The sequence below is a fragment of the Chrysemys picta genome, chromosome 12, assembly GCF_011386835.1.
Source record: "Chrysemys picta bellii isolate R12L10 chromosome 12, ASM1138683v2, whole genome shotgun sequence".
Lineage (NCBI taxonomy): Eukaryota > Metazoa > Chordata > Testudines > Emydidae > Chrysemys > Chrysemys picta.
The window spans coordinates 5146218-5167168 of NC_088802.1; the positions used below are offsets into that span (position 1 = coordinate 5146218).

Genomic DNA, 20951 nt, shown 5'->3' on the forward strand with positions numbered 1-20951 from the left:
GGGGTCAGTCTAATGAGACCATTCAATTAACAGTGGAATACCAATGGAGGAAAAATCACTTTTGTAGTGGTAATGAGGGTGGCCCATTTCAAACAGCTGACAAGAAGGTGTGAGTAACAGTAGGGGGAAATTAGTATGGAGACACCCCCCCTCCCCTGAGCGGTCTGAGGCATTGCTCAATCCCTCCCTTTAGGGGTGAGAGGGGAATCCATGGGAATGCACCCCTTTATTTGGGGACTTTGCTGATTTTGGACAACCAATTGCAAGTGGTTTGTAGCATAAGGAAAGGGGAATGGTGCATTAAAGGGACATTTCTCTGTCAGACTGTCACACTGCAAAGTGGGAAACTGAGGCAAAGGACACTGCCCAACCGACTGTGGGGCGGTTTTTTACTTATGGTTTGCAAACTTTTGAATCATTGTTGCGATTTCTTCCCAAATTAACGCTGAGCTCCCTCTTCTTTTTAATGAAAGTTTTCTTTTGTTAAACACAGACTCAGTACTTGCGAGTGGGGAAGTATTGACCAGGGGTGGTGTTTAGTTTTCCCAGGTTACTGGGTGGGGGTTCAGACTGGTTTTGTTTTTTAATGTGAAGAGGAAGCCCTAGATCAGGGGCAGGCAAACTTTTTGGCCTGAGGACCATATCGGGTTTCCAAAATTGTATGGAGAGACAGTTTGGGGAGGCTGTCTCTCCCCAAACAGCAAGGCGTGGCCCGGCCCCCGCCTCCTAGCCGACCCCCCCTCCCCCGCTTCTCGCTCCCTGAAGGCTCCCCCAGGACTCCTGCCCCATCCACCACCCCCTGCTCCGTGTCCCCGGACCTCCCACCCCTGACTGCCCCCTGCTGCCCCATCCATACTTCCCCCCCCCCCTCATTCCTGACTTGCCCCCCAGGACCCCTGCCCCATCCAACCACCCCTTCTTCCTGTCCTGTGTCCGCCCCCAGAACCCCTGCCCCTGACTGCCCCCTGCCACACCATCCAACCCCCCTTCCTGACTGCCCCCCCAGGGCCCCTGCCCCCATCCAACCCCCCTGTTCCCCGCCCTCTGACTGCCTGGACCCCTATCCACACCCCCGCCCCAACCACCACCCTGAACTCCCCTGCCCTCTATCCAACCCCCCCTGCTCCCTGCCCCCTTACCGCGCTGCCGGGAGCACCGGTGGCTGGCGGCGCTACAGCCGCGCCACCCAGAGCACCGGGTCAGGCTGCAGCTCTGCAACTGCGCTGCCCCGCCACCCAGAGCGTTGCGCTGGAGGTGCGGCACGCTGACACTGCAGGGGAGGGGGGATAGTGGGGGAGGGGCAGGGACGAGCCTCATGGGCCGGGCAGCAGGATCCGGCCTGCGGGCCGCCGTTTGCCCACCTCTGCCCTAGATATTGACTCCAGCTCTTGTCGCTGCTGACACCACCTGGCAGAAGGATTACACTACAGGTGGCTGAAAAACTGCAGCAGAACCATGTTCCATCAGAGAGAGCATTTCTACAGAAGTTGAAACACAACACAAAATAGTGTCGAAGGGCAGACATTTCATTATGGAGAAAAGACCGAGAGAAAAATTTCCAACCATGTCAAATCGTTCCCTTTTGACATTTTTCTGAATGAAAAGTTTCAATGTTTAATTTTTTGCAAAAGACTTTTCGTTTTGACATTTTTCTTCATTGTGTATTATACAATATAAAATAAAAAGGCAAAATCAAAATGCTCATTTCAGAATAAAACATCGAAACCTTTCGTTCTGAGAATGTCAAAATGGGATGTTTTGACATTGAAAGATTTTCCTCTCGTTTTTCTCCTAAATAAAAGTATTTTGTGGAAATGAAACACTTCCAATTAATGCCAAACAATTTTTTTTTTATTCTTTCACTGAGAATTTGAAATGTACAAGTTTTGTTCCTAACTGGAATGAAGACAAACGTCAAAAGCTCGAAATCCTTCATGAAATGGTATTTCTGTCCTCCCCGGAGCTTTAGAGGGGATCCCAGTAATATGCGAATGTTGCAGGAATGCAGAATTAGTCAGCTCTATGCTTGGCCTATGCGGCAACTCGGGTATCTGGCGCCACCAGGCGGACAAGGGACATCTATTTAGAACACATCACCGGACATCAGCAATACCAGGAGAGATGCGCGAGTGCCATTGAGAAGGGAAGTCAGGAAAGTAACTGAAATACTTCCCTGATGGATTGTATTTACTGAGGGACAACCTAGCCTAAATTCTCAATTACTGAGGGACAATCTACACTCATTGCTATATTTGCTTTCCACAAGCTACTGTTAGTATAACCTTTTATGAGTGATGTACCCAAATATTTGGATGCCAATATCTAAACTATTGTTAAATTTATTAACCTTAATTTGGGATATTGCAGATTATGAACTATATGTATTTTAGGACTTTTAAATCAAACTTTGTACTTTTGGATAATTTAAGCATTATGCCCAGATGTATAGACACTCTTTCTTTAACCGGCGTATTAGATCGTTTTAACATTAGTTCTCCTAGTAATTAATTTTCTGTTTCTTACCATTAGAAGTTTCATCCATCTATATCTTTGTTCCTAATGCAGAAATTCTACTGCTCATTGTAGCAAGTTGTCTATCCTTCTGCTACCCAATTCTCCCAGCTGGATTTCATTAGACTCCAACTCACAGGTTATAACCCAAAGAGTGGTAGATACCTCTGTTACCTTGGCAAGTGACAGTGGCTCATACACAAGCAGAGATGACAGTGTTTGTCCCCCAAAAATAAATCCCATTGCTCTGGAGAATGATAATTTGGTCTGAATCTGCATGTTATTTTCTGAGAAATGGGTTAAAAAACCCTCACAGTGAAAACTATTTGATTGCATACATCACTGGAAGCAACACAGTTCCACCAGCCTTTTTGTCACTTGGAATAGCATTGCCGATCAGGGCTTTGCAGAAGTTAGATGGAAGCTAAGAAGCCCAGCTGTGCCCCATGCAAAGCCCTTGGCACAAGATATCAAAATGTTTTCATGCTGCAGTTGATGAGAATCAGGCAGTGACTCCGGCCCCATTATTCCAGCCACCTGTTTTCCCTCTTCCTCAGTCACAGACCATCTGTATATCCCCTGCTGACCTGTGAGAACATGGCTAAGAAGGTGGTATTTAGAAATTATTGTATCCATCACAGAGGGCAAATATTAAGCAGAAAAAAAGATGGTTACTGTCACAGTTATTGGGTTGAGGGGGAGGGGCATGACTCCAGAATCCTCCCCTTCTAAAGGCTGGAATACCACTGGCAGCCCACAGCACTTTGTAAATTTTCCCAGAACCACCTGCTGCAGAGAGCTGCGCCATGAGCTATGCCAGGGATCTCAAACATGCGGCCCGCGGGACTATTTCCTGTGGCCTGCCAAGCGGCCTGCTCCCACCCCCCTGGCCTACCTCCAGGCCAGGGGTGGGCAAACTACAGTGGATTGCCCCCCTCGAGCTCCGTGCCGCTCCCTGAAGCGGCTGGCATCACGTCCCTGCGGCCAGGGTGGGGAGGGGGGAGAAGCAGAGGTCTCCGTCCGTGTGTTGCCCTGGCTTCCAGGCACTTCCCCCCCGCAGTTCCCATTGGCCAGGAACAGGGAACCGCGGCCAATGGGAGTTTCGGGGGAGGTACCTGGAGGGGTGGCATGCAGAGCCCTGCGTCCCCCTCCCCCAGGGGCCGCAGGGACATGGTTCCAGCTACTTCCCGGAGCAAAGTGGGGCTGGAGTCGGCAGTCTGCCCTGGCCCCAGTGTGCACTGCTGCCACCCCAGAGCCCGAAGCCCTCCTGCACCCCGCTCCCCAACTCCCTGCCCTGAGCGCCCTGCCTGCACCTCAACCCCCTGCCCTGAGCCCCCTGCTGCACCCCACACCCCAACCCCCTGCCCTGAGCCCCCTGCTGCATTCCACACCCCTCCTGCACCCCAACCCCCTGCCCTGAGCCCCCTGCTGCATTCCACACCCCTCCTGCACCCCAACCCCCTGCCCTGAGCCCCCTGCTGTACCCCAACCCCCTGCTGCACCCCACACCTCAACCCCTTGCCCTGAGCCCCCTGCTGCATCCCACACCCCTTCTGCACCCTGAGCCCCCTGCCTGCACCCCAACCCCCTGCTGCACCTCAACTCCCTGCCCTGAGCCCCCGCCACACCCCTCATGCACCCTCTGGGGGCAGGGAGGGGGCGGACTTGGGGTGGGGACTTCAGGGAAGGGGTTGGAATGGGGGCAGGGAAGGGGTGGGAAGAGGTGGAGTGTGGGGAGGGCCGGGGGCAACGAGGGGGGGTGTCAGTGATACGGCCCTCGGGCCAATGAACTAGCCCTCATGTGGCCCTCGTGGTCATTTGAGTCTGAGACCCCTGAGCGATGCTATAGGTACCTCTGGAGTCCTACAACACAGCGGCACAGCGATGGTGGGAAGAAACGCTGTATAGAGCTGGGTGTGGATGTGGCAGGTGCTGTTTGTCAAACAACTGTTCGGCAGAGTGGACATGCTGCACCACTGCAGGGACCAACAGCATCAGTTGCAGCCACTCCACAGTCTGTCCTGGTGCTTCCTCCAGGGGCTAACTCAGACCAAAAGGAGTTTCCAGCCTCCCAAGAGTAATGAGGCAATGTATACGTCGGAAACGCCTGTTTGGTGTGCAAAGTCCAGGATCAGCCCCTTTCTGAGAACAGTAAAAGGAAACTGAATTTGTCTCTTCCTGCAGAAGCAGCCATGGCTGCTGCGAATCCAGCAAAAATGCTTCTAGGTGAACTGACTTGTTCGATGTGTCTAGATTATTTTAAAGATCCAGTGTGTCTAGATTGTGGGCACAATTTCTGCCAAGCCTGCATCACTCGGTGCTGGGAGGCATTGAGTACAAACTTCCCCTGTCCTGAGTGCAGAGAAACCTTCTCCCAGAGAAACTTCAAACCAAACCGACAGCTAAGGAATATTGTAGAAGCTTCCAGAAAACTTACACGGGAGTCAACAAAAGAACCAGAAGTTGGGACAGTCTGTGAAAAACACCAGAGGGTTTTAGATGTCTTCTGCCAAGAGGATCAAACACCCATTTGTTTGCTTTGCCATCTGTCCCGAGATCACAGAGAACACACTGTGGTTCCCATAGAGGTGGCTGCTGAGGATTACAAGGTAAGAAACCATGGGATGGTGTAAAAGCTGGAACGGCCGGGAACTGCATTTTAATAAAAAGAGTTTTGCAAAAAACAACAGATACTGTTAGAGACCCTTAAGAACAATATTTTAGCCATGAGAACAGACTTCTAACACACTGTTATTAACCTGTAATGGCCCAGAACCATTTTTAACACCAATAAGGACCCAGAAAAGTCAGTTCCGATGTGACCCAGGGGGTGAAATTTACACATATAGCACAGAACTATTACGTGGAAATGTTGCTGACCTGGGCCACATATTCTGCTAGAAATGAAAAAAACATTTTGTGTGCATGTGTCAGTGCAGCCACAGGAATTGCTGGATTTTCCTGAAAAAAGGCACATTAAGGAGGAAAGGAAAAGTCTCCTAGTTGAAACGTGGCATATGAAAGAAGTGTAGTTGGCTTCAATATTGTCACCTCTTAAAAATACCAATAATTTCTGGAAGATCCAAACTTACAGAGATTTCAGGGCCCTGGCAGTACTGACACACAAACCCTTCCAGGGCACAGTGAAGGTCATACTCACCACATAAGTCATTGTGACTGATTCTGCTTTTCTGTTTTTCATACGTTATTTTTTATTTGTTGTGTATTTTTGGGAAGAGTCACTCTCATACGGGCAGCTGAGACATTAGAGTCTGCCATTTTTCACTGGTAATTTTTAGAGAGGCCTAAATGTTTCTGCTCCACGACTTTTGACAGTACAGACGGCAATGTATGAACATGAGATCTCAAGGGATATTTTCTCATTCCTATAGGGCACACATGTGTCAGGTGTTTCATCTAGGCCCAAATAACGAACAATCACTTTGTCCACATTTCCATCAAGAACTTCATATCCGTATCTGTGACACAAAACCTCATCTGTATCGATCAGTCTTCGGAAATATCTCTTCCTTACCAGAGGATCCCCTGTTAGGGAAAGATGTCTTCCTCTGTGGACCCATTTGTATTGATCACACCTCCAGTCATCTTTTTTGTCCTTTTTCCCTTCATAACTGTGTGCAAGCAGCTGTCCATTTTTTGTCTTAGAAGCTGGAAGAGTTGATATTTTGTCTTTTATAGGATTTCTTAAAATATCCAGTGCTTCTTGCAGTGAAAGTGGTCCCAATTTATACATAGAAACTAAACTACACATACTGGAGGGAAAAAAAAGACTAAACAATCTATTTTATTGTACTTGTGCACCTGTGAACTTTAGGTTTTGTTAAATCTTCTGTGCAAATCAGATTAGAGTTAAGGGGAGACACACCACCAACTGGACAATTGTCGAGACGCAACTGATGATAGAGGAGGATGGTTAAAGTAGAATAATGTATTGCATTTAAGCAACACACACTCCCAGCTCAGTGATTGGCAACAATGATAGGGACCTAGGAGGTTAATGGCCTATTCTGAGCCTACTTATGTGCCATGCAACTGTACACACGGGATTTCCACGCCCTCTAAGCAGCTCTCTGCATTCTCGACACTGATTGAGAGCTACGTGCAGGGGGAAGATCAAGGTTACTGTAGTGGAGCAGAGGTGAAAATGGGGTGAAACAGGTGTTCCCACAGGTACATGCGTTCTGAAGCAGCAAGAAAGCGAATATTCGCCCCCATGGAATACCCACACTGTCCCCTCATTGCCTGCTCCCTGACCCCATTTCTGTGGTAACATCTTAGCTGGTATATGAGTGAGCACTGAAAGTGCTCAGTGACAGAGGAGTGAGATTAGAGTAAGGAAATGGACTTGCAGGGGGCAGAGAGACAAGGTGCGGGAGGTAATATCTTTGATTGGACCAACTTCTGTTGAGGAGACAAGCTTTTGCGCTTACACACAGGTACACAGAGAGAGGCAGCAAATCAACTGCAAAGCAAAAGGGATCAAGAGAGACTCAGACATTTTAACTAAAGCCAGGTAATAGGAGGCAAACAACTGTTTAAACAGATTTAACAGTAGACATTCTTCAACGAAAAAACTTCAAACACAGACTTCAAAGAGAAACTGCAGAGCTACAATTCATTTGCAATCTTAACACCATCAATTTGGGCTTGAATAGGGACTGGGAGTGGCTGGCTCACTACAAAAGCAATTTTCCCACTCCTGCAATTGACACCTCTTCATCAATTATTGGGAGTGGACCACATCCACCCTGACTGAATTGGCCTTCAACCCTGGTTCTCCACTTGTAAGGTAACTCCCTTCTCTTCATGTGCCAATATATATTTATGCCTATATCTGCTATTTTCACTCCATGCATCTTAAGAAGTGGTTTTTTTACCCACGAAAGCTTATGCCCAAATAAATCTGTTAGTCTTTAAGGTGCCACCGGACTCCTCGTTGTTTTTGTAGATACAGACTAACACAGCTACCCCTCTTATATGTGGGATAGCCTTACTCTCAGGTAGTTGTATTATACGTATCATTTTGGTCCCAAGAGCCACTTCAGAACTGTGTGTTCTGGGTCCTTTTTGGAGTTAAAAAAGAGGTTCGTCTTCAAGTGATTGCTTATGTGTATTCCACAATAGGTGTGCGTGCTCACCACGTACACCGGTGCCGGAAGTTTTTCCCTTAGCAGTACCCGTAGGGGAGCACCTGTAGTGACCCCTGGAGTGGTGCCACTATGGCGCGGTATAAGGGGCGCTGTGCGCTCCTCCCACCCTCATTTCCTTCTTGCCGCCAGTGAAGGTGCTTCAGAACTGCTATGCTCCAGCTCTGCTGTAGCTTCCCTCTTTGGACTTCGTTTAGTTTGTAGTTAGTTAGTACCTGTAGTTAAAATAAAAAAAAGAAGTATAGTTAGACTAGATATGTGCGCCCGGGTCGGGGCATGCTCCATGCCCTAGGCTTTAAGTCATGCGACACTTGCATAAGACCTATGCCCATGAGTGATCCACATGCTGACTGTTTATGCTGTCTGGGGGAAACCCACCTCAGCGACCGCTGCAAAATTTGCAGATCATTTACGCCTCGGACCAAGAAGGAGCGGGACATACAGCTCCAAGCTATTTTGATGGAGTCGGCCCCGACCTCGACACTGCTGCACCACTCCGAGTCGGCACTGAGCACTGTGGTGACCCAAAGGTGCCTTCCACCAGCCGGCACCGCTCCCTGTTCATGGGACACTCTAAAAAGACGAAGAGGAGGTCTTCTCCATCAAGGCATCAGGGCAAGGCTGGGGGCGAGACTAGACTCGCCTTGGGCAGCTCTCAATCCCCATCGACCTTGCGGCCTCTGACTCAGGTCGAGCGGAGTAGCCCGGCCCACTCCGAGCCAATCTCCCTGGACACCAGTGGCCACATTCGGGTGTCCTCCATGCCGGAGGCCTTGCAGGCGGCTTGAGACGTTATGTCTCTACCGGTACCAGTTGCACCAGCACCAGCAGCTCCCCAGTCCAGAGGCAAGCCAGTGCTTGGTCCTCCACAGTCGCCGCCCGGACGGTACCGTTCACAGTCAAGGGAAGATTCCCAGTGCCGCTCTCCGCTCGGTGACCATCCCACGTGCAGCCCGCAGCAGTCCCTGTCAACCCCCACCAGGTTGCCTGGCTGGGTGCCGAGCATCAAGGGATCCAGGCACCGCTCTGCCTCGAGGGAGCGCAGACCTTGCGATCAGAGCCTGCCCCGCCGGGACTGGGACAGACGGCACCGAAGGTCACTGACTCTGAGAAGCTATCATAGCCCCTCGTGGTGCCGATGCCCAGGGCCGACTCCAGGCACCAGCTTACCAAGCAGGTGCTTGGGGCGGCCCCTCCGGAGAGGGGCGGCACGTGCAGCAATTCGGCGGACGGTCCCTCACTCCTGCTTGGAGTGAAGGACCTTCCGCCGAATTGCTGCCACAGATCGCGATCGCCGCTTTTTTTTTGTTTGTTTGGCTGCTTGGGGCGGCCAAAACCCTGGAGCCGGCCCTGCCGATGCCGACGCTGCTCACGCTCTTCGTCCCGGTCGAGATCTCCACCATGACACCGGTCCCGCAGCCCCAGGCGTAGATCGCTGGCATCCAGCCGTCGCGGATCTGCTCATCAGAGCCGTTCGTGGAGCAGCCACTACAGATGGTACTCCCGCTCCTCCACACCGGGATCCCGGTCTTGAGCTCGGCACCGCTTGTGACGACGCCACTCGTCCCCATCCCAGGATAGCAGTAGATCGTATGCCAGCCCAGCCTCCCTTCGGAGTCAACAGTCGGTGAGCCAGGTGGGTCAAGGGGGACAGCCTGCGCCAACGGTGCCACAGCAGGTGCAGTGGCACTGGGCTCCCTGGCCAGCGCTCTGACACCAGTGGGTCCCGTGGGCCCCAATGCAGCCCCCGGTGGTGACTCGCTCAGTGGCCGGAGCCTCAGAAAGACCGTTGGCCTCCCTCTCTCAGCCCCCCGGGAAGGGATCAGCGGAGCGCTTCTCACCAGTTCCACGCTCAGAAGGGGACCAAGTGGTGGGACCCGTGGCACCGGTGGGGACACAGAGCACTGCACCCCCATCCTCCCACAATGAGGCCATCACAGCACCTCCTCCTCCTGTCCCTCAGGAGGACACAAAAGCCCACCAAGACCTATTGAAAAGGGTGGCATCAAGCCTCTACCTACAAACTGAGGAGGTGGAGGAACCTTCGGACTCCGTCTTCAATGTCCTCTCGGCTACAGCACCGGCCAGGGTGGCTCTTCTCCTCCATGATGGGGTGGCGAATATCTCAAACGCCCTGTGGCAGACCCCGGCTTCCTTGCCCCCCATCTCTAAGAGGGCAGAACGGAAGTATTTCTTGCCTGCTAAGGGGCCTGAGTATCTATATACCCACCCTGCCCCCAACTCTCTAGTGGTCGAGGCAGTCAACCATAAGGAGCGTCAGGGCCAACCTGCTCCTACGCCTAAGAATAAGGACTCAAGGAGACTAGTCTTGTTCGGTAGAAAGATTTATTCGTCCTCGAGTTTCCAACTGTGGGTGACAAACCACCAAGCCCTGCTGGGCCGATATGAATTTAACTTGTGGGGCTCAATGACAAAGTTTGCGGACTCTCTCCAGGAGCGTGATAAGAAGGAGTTTAAGGCTCTGGTTGAGGAAGGCGCAGCTGCCACCAAAGCCTCGGACACTGCGGATACGGCTGCAAGATCTATGGCCTCTGCGGTCTCCATGAGAAGAGCATCATGGCTCCTGCTATCAGGGTTGTCCAGCGAGGCACAGAGCTCCTTGCAGGACCTCTACTCCACCCACCTAGTACACACAGAGGCAGCCCTCCCTCCTAACGTTTAGCTCTGGGGTTGGGTGCTAAACACTAGTAGGAGGAAACACTAGTTTAAGTCCCTCTTCCACCTGATAAGAAGAGATTCAAACAGGGATCTGCCATCTCTTGGGTGAGTGCCCTAACCATGGGCTATTGTGATGTGGGGCTCCCTCTCTCTCCCCTGTAGAAGCTGTTCCACTGGGGATAAAGAGTCATTTGGGCCAAAGAGAGAGAAAGCATGAGAGTGACTGTATAGTCATGTGGTTAGAGCACCCACCCATTTTATTATGTATTTGATATTCTTGCAAACATAAATAAATGGGGGTAAAATCCTCCAAAAACAACCAAAACTAAACCAGTTTTTCTTTTCTTAGGACCAAATTCAGAGCCGTTTGGAGACTTTGAAGAAAGAGAGAGAAGAGATTCTGTCATTTAAATTGAGTGGCGAACATAAAAGCCAGGAACTACTGGTAGGTGCCGTTATTACTCAGAAGCAAATGTGCATAAGGACATTATCAATACATGGCTTAGTCTGAGTATCGTAAGAGGAATAGTGAGTAACACATTCTCATCTGTGAAAGATTATTACTGATTTATTCTCATCGTAAACAAAAACTGTTCTGCTTTAATTGAGAGTAAGCAGGAAAATGCTTCATTTAAGAGAGAGTTTTAATAATCCAAATATTTTCACTGATGATTCTAGTGTAATTTGTTTACTTAACAGTAGTTTCTCCTTTAGTCTTTCAACTAAAGCTGGTTGAAAATTTTCAACCAAAAAAATCTTCCTGCAGATAAACGGGGTTTAGTAGAAAACAACTTTTTTCATGGGAATAAGTCATTTGCAACAAATTTTTCAATTATTTTGACAGGAAATTTCAAAATTAAACAAACATTTTTGTGTCATTTCAAACTGAAATTTTCATTTTGCTTTTAAATAACTGAAAAATTTTCAAACTTTCATATGTTTGTTTTTTATCTCTCTTTCTCTTTTTAGTCCTTTTTTCCCACTGAGTGCACTAACGTGAATAATTTCTAGGTTTTTTTCCCTTCATTTTTTCTTTTTCTTTTTGCCACTTTTTCAAAAATGAGAGATCTTTTGAAGAGCTACAGAGAGGAAGTACTAAAACGAAAAATGTTCCATTTTGGGAAAAGGGAGAAAGAAAAATGTGACATTTTCAAAAGTTACTTCAAGATATTTTTCAAACAAATCCAAAGAAGTTCCATTTTGAAAACTGAGAAATGGAAACAACTTTGAAATTCAATTATTTTTGCAAATTCCCCCCCCCCCCCATTTTTTGGCCAGTTGCACTTTCAACAGAGATAACCACAGCTGGACAATCAGTGTGGCTGCTCTAGGAATCTGCTGTCCCAGAGGAGGAGGCTCACTTAGGGCCTAAAACAAAGCACAAGGAAGTCATTGGAAAGACTCCGGGTCAGTTAAATTCTGTGGGGTTGCAATGACATGCTGCAACATGCATAAAATGTCCCATGACTCACTCCGTAGTCTTATCCTTGCCCTGTGCTTTTCCTGTTTGTATCTTGTCATTTCAGAAAGAGCTAGAAACTGAAAAGCAGAAGATTGTGTCTGAATTTCAGCAACTGTGCCAGTTTCTGGTGGAACAAGAGCGACTCCTGCTGGCCCAGTTGGAAGAGCTGAATCAGGAAATTGAAAAGAGGAGGGATGAATATGTTGCCAGATTATCTGAGGAAATATCTTCTTTCAGTTCCCTGATCAGTGAGATGGAGCAGAAGTGCCAGCAGCCAGCGAGTGAATTCCTGCAGGTGAGACAGTGTTAGAAACACCCCAGAACCTTTCACAGGGCAAGAAAGTCTCCTAACTCTTCACTTTTGGAGTGTAGGAGTGAATGGTCAGAACATACAGTATTGCTAAAATATACATTATTTTTCCTTAAGGGCTTGATAAAATGCCCATTAAAGTCAATGGAAATATACTTCTTGAGTACAATGAGCATTCGATCGAGCCCTAAATTAAAATCAATTCTTCTTTTGAATTCTAGTGGGAGAAGACTCCTCCAAAAATGGCAAACTCCAAACTCTGTTTTCCCTGTCTCATAATGCAAGAACAAAGGGACATTCAATAAAATTAGAAGGTGACAAATTCAAAACTGATCCAATGAACGCTTTTTCACACATCACGTAATTAGACTGTGGAACTCATTGCCACCGGATGTCGTTGAGACCAAGCATTTAGCAAAACTCAAAAAGTGATCGGATATTTATATGGATAACAAGAATATGCAGAGTGATATTAAACCTCATGTTTCATTGCTTCAGCCAGTTGCTAATATTAGAGAGAAGGATGAGAATGTGGGGGGCAGATCATCTTACACCTTCCTCTGAAGCATCTGGCACTGTTCACCTTTGGAGAAGAATACTGATTAGATGGACCTCCAATCTGAGCCAGTCTGGCATTTCCTGTGTTCCAAACACTAACTCCAAAAGATTAAAGATGGAACCTGTCTTTAATTATGGAAATAGCTAAGATTGAAGCTAAGATTCCATTTAAAGCCTGATTTTGCCACTTTTCCTACCTATCACAAAAAGGGAAAATATAGGCCTTAAAATTGATACATGAGCTCTGAGGCTGTGGTGATTTTGTCTGCCAGAACTGAAGTTAGTTAGGGAAGCTGTTCGTTACTTATGGTAGCCTGAAAGTATAAGTAGTGATTAGAATTCCAAAAGCCTTGTAATGATTTTATTTTCCAAAAAATCCCTCTAACTAGCAAATAAAACGAAAAAAAGGTGAGAAATAAAACATAGCATCCTGGACTTCTGTAGCTGATATCTAGAGTCAAATTCTCTGTTGCAACCAGTATCTGCTGTGGGCAGCATTCTTCACTCCTCAGGTTTCCTGCATTGAACCCGCGGTGTAGGATAGTGAATGGCCCTCTGTTACTCTGAACCCCAAACCCATTGTTCTCACCCAGCCCCAACTTCCTGTGGGTGTCAAGAAGCCCACAGGACGGGCCTTCAGAATGTTTGTGGGGAGGGGGGAGAGAGTTTACAGTTTGGGGGCAGCGCAGCATGGGGGACATTCCTCCCTCTGGACCCACTGGAGCATGCAGGAGGGGATCTTCCCCACACCTGTGAGTGTTCGGAAGATCTTTGTTCAACACATTGCAAGACTGAGCCCTCTGATTTCATGTGCCAGCTGGGATCCTTAGTATGAGACATGAGACTGAATTTCCTTTTATTTCTCCCCTCTAGGACATCACAGGCACCTGGAGCAGGTAGGTGGCTCCTTCTCACTCTCCCTTTCACTTCCGAATGCAGGGAAGGGATTTTAAACATGAGACATTTCTCCCCATGGTCCAGCAGTGCAGAATGTGGGGCCCAAACCATGTCCCTACCCCTGCTCTCTGCTCGCTCCTCTCCGCCCCCTCCCCCCATCACTTGCCTTTAAGGCAGGTACAAAGGCAGAGAGCAGAGCTCTCCCACTTTTAAAAGTGATGGGGCCACAGCCCCTCTGTTCTGGTGCCCCTGTCAAGAGATGGAGAATCCACCACTTCCCTTGGCAGTTTCTTCCAATAGTTAATCCACCCGCACTCTTATCTGTCTGATTTCCCATTTGAATTTCTCTGGCTTCGGCTTCCAGCAATTGGTCCTTGTTGTGCCTTTGTTTGCTAAACTGAGGAGCCCTTTAGTACAAAGTCTGTTTTCCCCGTGGTTCTCTCAGTGCAAGGCATTTTTACCAGCCCTCAGATAATTTTTGTGGGTCTTCCCTGCACCGTCTCCACTTTCTCAACGTCCATTTTAAACTGGGGACACCAGAACTGGAGGCAGTTTTCCAATATCGGTCTCACCAGAATGAAGGGGAAGCTTGTAGTGTCCAAGCTGGGATTGGACCTATTCCTGGGGCAATAGAGACTTTAATCCTCCAGGGTCTGCTGAGCTACAACCATTCATTAGAATAAAACACGTTAGTAAAACACAAATATGACCGAACTCCACAACGAGTAACACTGGGTTGTTCTTCAGATGCGAGAGGGAGAAGTTTCAGAACCCAGTGGCCTTTTCTTCTGACCTGAAATGGAGAATCTGGGAATCGTCTCAAAGAAATGCATCTGTGGAGACCATAATGAAGAAATTCAAAGGTAATAAACAGGCACCTGGGGAATTTACTCAGGGTACATCTACACTACAGGGGGGAGTCGATTTAAGATACGCAAATTCAGCTACGTGAATAGCGTAGCTGAATTTGACGTATCGCAGCTGACTTACCCTGCTGTGAGGACGGCGGCAAAATCGACTTCTGTGGCTTTCTGTCGGCGGCGCTTACTCCCACCTCCGCTGGTGGAGTAAGAGCGCCGATTTGGGGATCGATTGTCGCGTCCCAACGGGACGCGATAAATCGATCCCCAAGAGGTCGATTTCTACCCACCGATTCAGGCGGGTAGTGTAGACCTAGCCTCACACATGTTACACTGATAATTGACAGAGCTGGGGAAATCTCTGAGGGACCATGATTGTGGATGGAGATAGTCAACTAATCATTTGGAACCTATGGAACCAGCAGCTGTGACCAACGCAAAAGCTGGGGGCGCTGCAGCACCTTCCGCACTCCTAGTTCCCGCAGCTCTCTGCAGAGACTCGGGGCTTCCCCCCAGTGAGAGGGCGAGTCAGCACGTGCGGCTCCAGCCCTGTGATGGGCAGGGCTGGCTCTAGCTTTTTTGCTGCCCCAAGCAGCAAAAAAAAGCGCCGCCCCCCGTGCCCCCCAGTCGAGCGCTGCCTCCCGAGCCCCCCAGCCGAGCACCGCGCCGCCCCCCCCCGAGTGCCGCCAGAACCCCCCCCAGAGCGCCGCCACCCCCCCCCCGCGCCACCCCCCCGCCGAGCGCCTGAGGCCGCCCCCTCCCCCTGCGCCGAGTGCCGCCGGAACCCTCCCCCGAGCGCCGCGCCGCCGGAGCCCGCCCCCGCCCCCTGCTGAGCGCCGCCGGAACCCCCCCCCAGCGCCGCGCCCGCGCCGCCCCCCCCGCCGAGCGCCACATGCTGGAGCCCGGCCCCCCGTGCCGAGCGCCGCCAGAACCCCCCCTGAGCGCCGAGCCCCGTGCTGCCCCCCCCCGCCGAGAGCCGCGCAGCGCCGCCGGAGCCCGCCCCCGCCCCCCGCCGAGCGCCGCCGGAACGCCCCCCCCGCGCCACCAGAGCCCGCCCCCCACCGACTGCAGCGCCACCGGAGCGCCCCCCCTCCCCACGGAATGCCGCGCCGCACTACCCCCGCCGCCCCTTACCAGGTGCCGCCCCAAGCATGTGCTTGGGTGCCTGGTGCCTGGAGCCGGCCCTGGTGATGGGGACGGGTGGTGGTGCTGCCGGTCAGATGAAATTGAGCAACAGGCTGGGTCCGGACCGTGGCTGTTGGTTCCCCACCCCTGCTTTAGAGATTCTCCACCTTTTATCCTCCTGAGCTGGAGATAATGAGACCACCAGGTCTGTCAGGAAGGATGAGCCAGTTTTACTGAGAACTAGTGGTACAGGGGCAGATTTAAAGTTGATTGAATGCTAATCAGTGAAAAAGTGTCTGTGTATTGGTCTGTCTGTGAATGATGTGTTGGTTTCAGAGGGTTTGTTTACACAGCAATTAAACACCTGTGGCTGGCCCCTGTTCTCCCATCACAGGGTCCCAAAGCCCAGGTTTCTGCCCAAGCCAAAGCATCTACACAGCAATTAAACAGCCCCAGTGCCCGAGTCCTTAGTTTTTAATGTTTGTGGTTATTTTGTAGTGATGTGTGTAATGGCTTGTATTGGTCTGAATTGCACTTAGCCTCCTTAACTATAACATAATAAAGTTTGTTTTCTTTTCATTTTGCTTTTGTGTTAGAACAATGTGAATAGATCCCTAAACATGACATTGCCTTTTTCACCCTTTTCTTCCTCTAGACTCACTGTCGTCTAGACAGCGGTTGGACAAAGGTAAATTTCTGGGATCAAAGGGGGAGTGAAAACTTTCATATGAATTATGGTGGCTCATTGGCAGCACCATAGTTCAGGTTTTGTTTCAATTTTGCATGTGACAGGAGCTGAACACTGTATTACTGATGGCTACACAGATCTTTCTTAAAAGCAGAAAAGTAGATTCTTTTCTCTATTATACTTTAGAATTTTTAAGTAGTGGTTGGGTTAACCAGATGGGCTTGGGTGGGGGAGAGGGGGCGAGCAGTGTATCTCCATAGAGATCTAAAAGTTTAAAAATGAGCCTATAGGAAAATCAGAGAGGAACATCTCACCTCATTTGCAGAACTCTTTATGCCCATACATCACATCCCCTGGCAATATTATTATTATTAGCAAATGCACAAGTGGTACAATGAAGAATGGGAGAATTTAACATGCAAAAATAGGTTTCAGAGTAGCAGCCGTGTTAGTCTGTATCCGCAAAAAGAACAGGAGTACTTGTGGCACCTTAGAGACTAACAAATTTATTAGAGCATAAGCTTTCGTGGGGCTACAGCCCACTTCTTCGGATGCAGTAGCCCACGAAAGCTTATGCTCTAATAAATTTGTTAGTCTCTAAGGTGCCACAAGTACTCCTGTTCTTCATACAAAAATAGACATTTCTGTTTGATCTCTCTACTTTATAAGTCAAAAGAAAAATGTTAAAAATGTCAGAAGGGGTTAGGTAGACATCAGCTATTAGCAGACATGCCAACTCTCACAAATTGATCGTGAAAGATGCGATTTCTGAGTAAAATTAAGCCCCACTCATGATCTCGCGACAGAGCTGTGGCTGGAAAAAAAATCCCGACATTTGAGAGTTCTAAAAATTAGTCTTAATTTTACTTAGAAATCGTGTCAGCTGCCCTGGGTGTGCCTGGGGCTCCCGCTGTCACCACCCCAGTGTGGCTGCTCCCCTGGGAAGTTGGAGAGGGGACCCCACTGTAGCCCCCAGGCCTAGGGAGGGTGAAGAACCCCAGGTGGAGCAGAGGTGGGGCTGGGAGGGCTTTATTATGGCCTGGGGGCTGCAGGGGGCCTGAAATGAGCAGGGGGCTGCTGGGCTGGGGGGGCTGTATTGTTGGTGGGTTCTGAGCAGATAGGTTGAGTGCTGGGAGGGTGAACTGAGGGCAGTGGGGTAGGGGTGCTGAACTGATGGGGGGTGATGATGGGGATTGCAAGATTGAATTGAGGGGGGTTGGATGGGGACAGGATTAATTGCTGGGCAGGAGACAGGCAGATGGGGGGTGAGAGCTCCTGCAGCAGGAGTCAAAATCCCCTTCTCCAGTGCATGTGGGAGAGTGGGCAACACTTATTGTCACATGCGCACACCCTGGGGAGGGGCCAGGGGAGTTCAAACATCAAGAGACTGACCTAAAAACGACAATAGAATCCTTTTTAAAATGTCATGATTTTGGGGCCAATCTCATGAGATTTGATCTCTTGAAGTCGGCAATACTGTATTAGCCATTGCATAGCCCTGGGGCCGGCAGTGTGGAGTTTGGAAAGTCCCCGATAGCCCAGCACAAGCCGAGCAGCTGTTCAGTAACTGTGCGGTGTCCTCACCCCCCCCCCCCCCCCCGCAGCTCCACACAGTCCTGGGGGGCCAGGGGGGTCTCTGTAAAAGCAGGTTTTCTAGTGCTTAGCTGGCTGATCGTTAGGAGGGGGGCTCTGCAAGGAGACGGGCTGTGCAGAGTCGCATCATGGGACAGGGGGACGTTGCATTCCCTGTAATCTGCTGGGAGCCTCCTGTGATGCCAGGGTCTCTAATCACATCTGTGGGGAGAGGTGGGTGCAGACGGGGAAAGATCCCATGGGCCTGACTGTCAGGGGGGCCAGGACCATCCCTAGGGGGTGCAGGGCGGAAATGACGGATTAGTTTCTTCTGGTACCAAGTATGCCAGCCAATTGCACTGGCCCGCAGGGCCCCCGAAAAGCGCGGGGCCTGGAGTGGTTGCCCTGATTTGCCCTCCTCAAGGGACGGCTCTGCTGGGGGCACAGACAGGAGGCATCACACTCTGGCTGCTCTCTGCTTTGCAGCCCTGAGGCCCCTGTAACGAGGGGCCAGGGAGACTAAAGGAAGGACAAAGGTGGTTGAAAACCACCTCCCTCTAACCCCCCTTGTCTTTCCCCCAAGCACAAGGATGGAATCACTGAGAATCAGACTCTGGGTCTGGGGGCCTGGCTCAGCGGAGCTGATCCTTTCACTCTGTCCCTGAACTGGCTCTGTCGGGGTGTGAATCCCCCCTGCCCATGGCTGAGATCTCAGCGCTGCTCCCCAGGCACAGCTGGGTAAATCCTGGAGGCAGGAGGTTGCCTGATTCACTCCCCATCTGGGGCAGGTTCTGTCACTGACACGATCAGACCCTCCCCCAGGGCTGAGCTCTGCCCCTCACGCTCTGATCTTCTCTCTGCAGTGCACGTGACTCTGGATCCAGACACGGCCCATCCCGAACTGGTCCTGTCTGCGGATCGGAAAAGTGTGAGAAGGGGAGACACATGGCAGGCTCTGCCCGACAACCCTGAGAGATTTGACACTGAGCTCTGCGTGCTGGGCTGTGAGAGATTCACCTCGGGCAGACATTACTGGGAGATAGAGCTAAAGGAAGGTGAAGTCTGTATTGTGGGCGTGGCCAGAGAGTCTGTGAGCAGGAAGGGAGATATCGATTTCAACCCTGAGCAGGGGATCTGGGCTGTGCTGTGCAATGAGGATCGGTACTGGGCTCTCACATCCCCTGATGATCTCAGCCCCTTGTCCCTGAGCCGGGCACCCCGCAGGATCCGGGTTTATCTGGACTATGAACGAGGGCAGGTGGCGTTTTTCGATGCTGGTACCGGGGACCTGATCTTCACTTTCCCGCCGGCCTCTTTCGCCGGGGAGAGAATCCGCTCGCTCTTCTCTGGTCCGTTGCTTTTCGTTTCCTTTTCCTCTCTCCCGGGCCCATGCTCTTAGTGTGAGGCTCACAGCGTGTCCCTGAGGTGCCCTGTCTGTGCCCACGAAACAGGCTCCTCTAGCCCCCACCCTCCTGATCTCTATGACCTGGAGGACTCAGCCAGTCTCCCTCCGCACAGACAGGGCTGAACGGGGGTGACTCTCTACCCGTAGCTCTATGGCTGTGGAGGTCTGTGTGAGGCTCTAGGCTGGGTCTCTGTGCTCCTAGGAGGCCAACTCGGTGTGCAGTGGGGGGGGGTCCCACCAAGGACGGAGGGAGCCCCCTGTGAGAGGGGCCAAGCCGGGGGCCAGGGAGAGACCCCTCAACTGGGGGGAGGGGAAAGCAGGGCGGAGGCCTGGCTGAAGAGGCTGGGGGGGAGCAGGGTGTGTGTGTGTGTGTGTGTGTGTGTGTGTGTGAGGGGCGAAGTGTGTGTACGAGGTGCGAAGGCTGGAATTTTCAAAAGAACCGAAGTGACGTAAAACGAATTGCTTTTCAATGGAACTTTGCTGCTAAGTAACTTCAGGTGGGATTTTCAAAAGCACCTAAGTCATGTTTACCATTGTGCTAGTTTTAATGGGTTAATATATTTTTCTAGAATAATGAATTTTCCCCATGTAAGCAAACTGCTTCTGTTCTCCTAGTCATCTTATTAAAGTCCCCCATTAAATGGACCTGAGAGGGCAATTTGTCTATTAAAATTTTCTGGGAAGCGCTGGTTTGCTGTGTGAGGTGTATTTTGAGACAGAAACAAAAGGTTGGTTTCCATATGAATTTAAAATGAACAGAGACCTGAAAGCCCAGTCAGTTCCCTTGTGTCCGCTGCCCAATATAGGATGTCAAGGCAAAAACAGATGAGAAATGTAGGATTGATGACAAATATAGGAATGATGCTGGATTCCATCATGCACGACATTTCCTGCTAGATCCTCTCTTCCACCCCCGTTATACCGTCAAGTAAATAATCTGTCAGGGTGGGAATTACTCTGGCAATACCAGGAATATGAAATAAAAATGAATGGATCATATGGAAAACCCCCTTGAGATGCACTGAGTTCAAACTAAAATGTCCAGCATCTCTCACATCAGAGTTGTATTCATGAGGTGCAAACTGTGTATAAAAATTACCATATTTGTTCTTCATGTAACTCATTTTTCTTTTAGAAATCTCCCTGATTTTACTGTAATCAATGTATTGTATCTGACTTTCCTCCCAACGTGGTCTTTCTAAAATGTGGATAAATGCATATTTGGATGGTGTATGTTCATATTATTAAATTTGCTGACAGTAGAATTGTTACGGGTGTGACTGTTGCTCTGGTATGAATCACCACTGAGAATGCCCAATTCAGGACAGGGCCGATACACCCCCAAAACTGATGGTTTATTCTATAAATAGATTCATCAAAACAATATCAAAATGAGCTCGGGAACCCACGGGAACACACCCCTTTATTTTGGGACTTTGCTGATTTTGGACAACCAATTGTGAGTGGTTTGCAGCAGAAGGAAAGGGGAATGGTGCGTTAAAGGGACATTTGTCTGTCAGCCTGTCACACTGCAAAGTGGGAAACTGAGGCAGGGGGCACTGCCCAACCGACTGTGGGGCGGGTGTTTACTTACGATTTGCAAACTTTTGAATCATTGTTGCGGTTTCTTCACAAATTAACGCTGAGCTCCCTCTTCTTTTTAATGAATGTTTTCTTTCGTTAAACACAGACTCAGTGCTTGCGAGTGGGGAAGTA

At 50.0% G+C, this 20951-nt stretch overlaps 1 protein-coding gene across 1 annotated transcript; it reads left to right on the forward strand.

Moving 5' to 3' along the window:
• Positions 1–4667: 4667 nt before the first annotated feature.
• On the forward strand, positions 4668–19315 carry LOC122173173 (zinc finger protein RFP-like). The gene is made up of 7 exons (XM_065564168.1): positions 4668–5120; positions 10708–10803; positions 11885–12115; positions 13562–13584; positions 14333–14448; positions 16226–16258; positions 18694–19315. The coding sequence occupies exons 1-7, from the start codon at positions 4704–4706 to the stop codon at positions 19227–19229; spliced, it is 1452 nt and encodes a 483-aa protein (XP_065420240.1). The 5' UTR covers positions 4668–4703; the 3' UTR covers positions 19230–19315.
• The last annotated feature ends 1636 nt before the right edge of the window (positions 19316–20951 follow it).

Excerpts from the sequence above, each read along its gene's own strand:
- LOC122173173 (XM_065564168.1), top strand. The coding sequence starts at position 4,704 with ATGGCTGCTGCGAATCCAGCAAAAATGCTTCTAGGTGAACTGACTTGT. Across the intron at positions 13,585-14,332 it reads ATCACAGGCACCTGGAGCAG|ATGCGAGAGGGAGAAGTTTC; the intron begins GTAGGTGGCTCC and ends GTTGTTCTTCAG. Across the intron at positions 14,449-16,225 it reads CATAATGAAGAAATTCAAAG|ACTCACTGTCGTCTAGACAG; the intron begins GTAATAAACAGG and ends TTCTTCCTCTAG.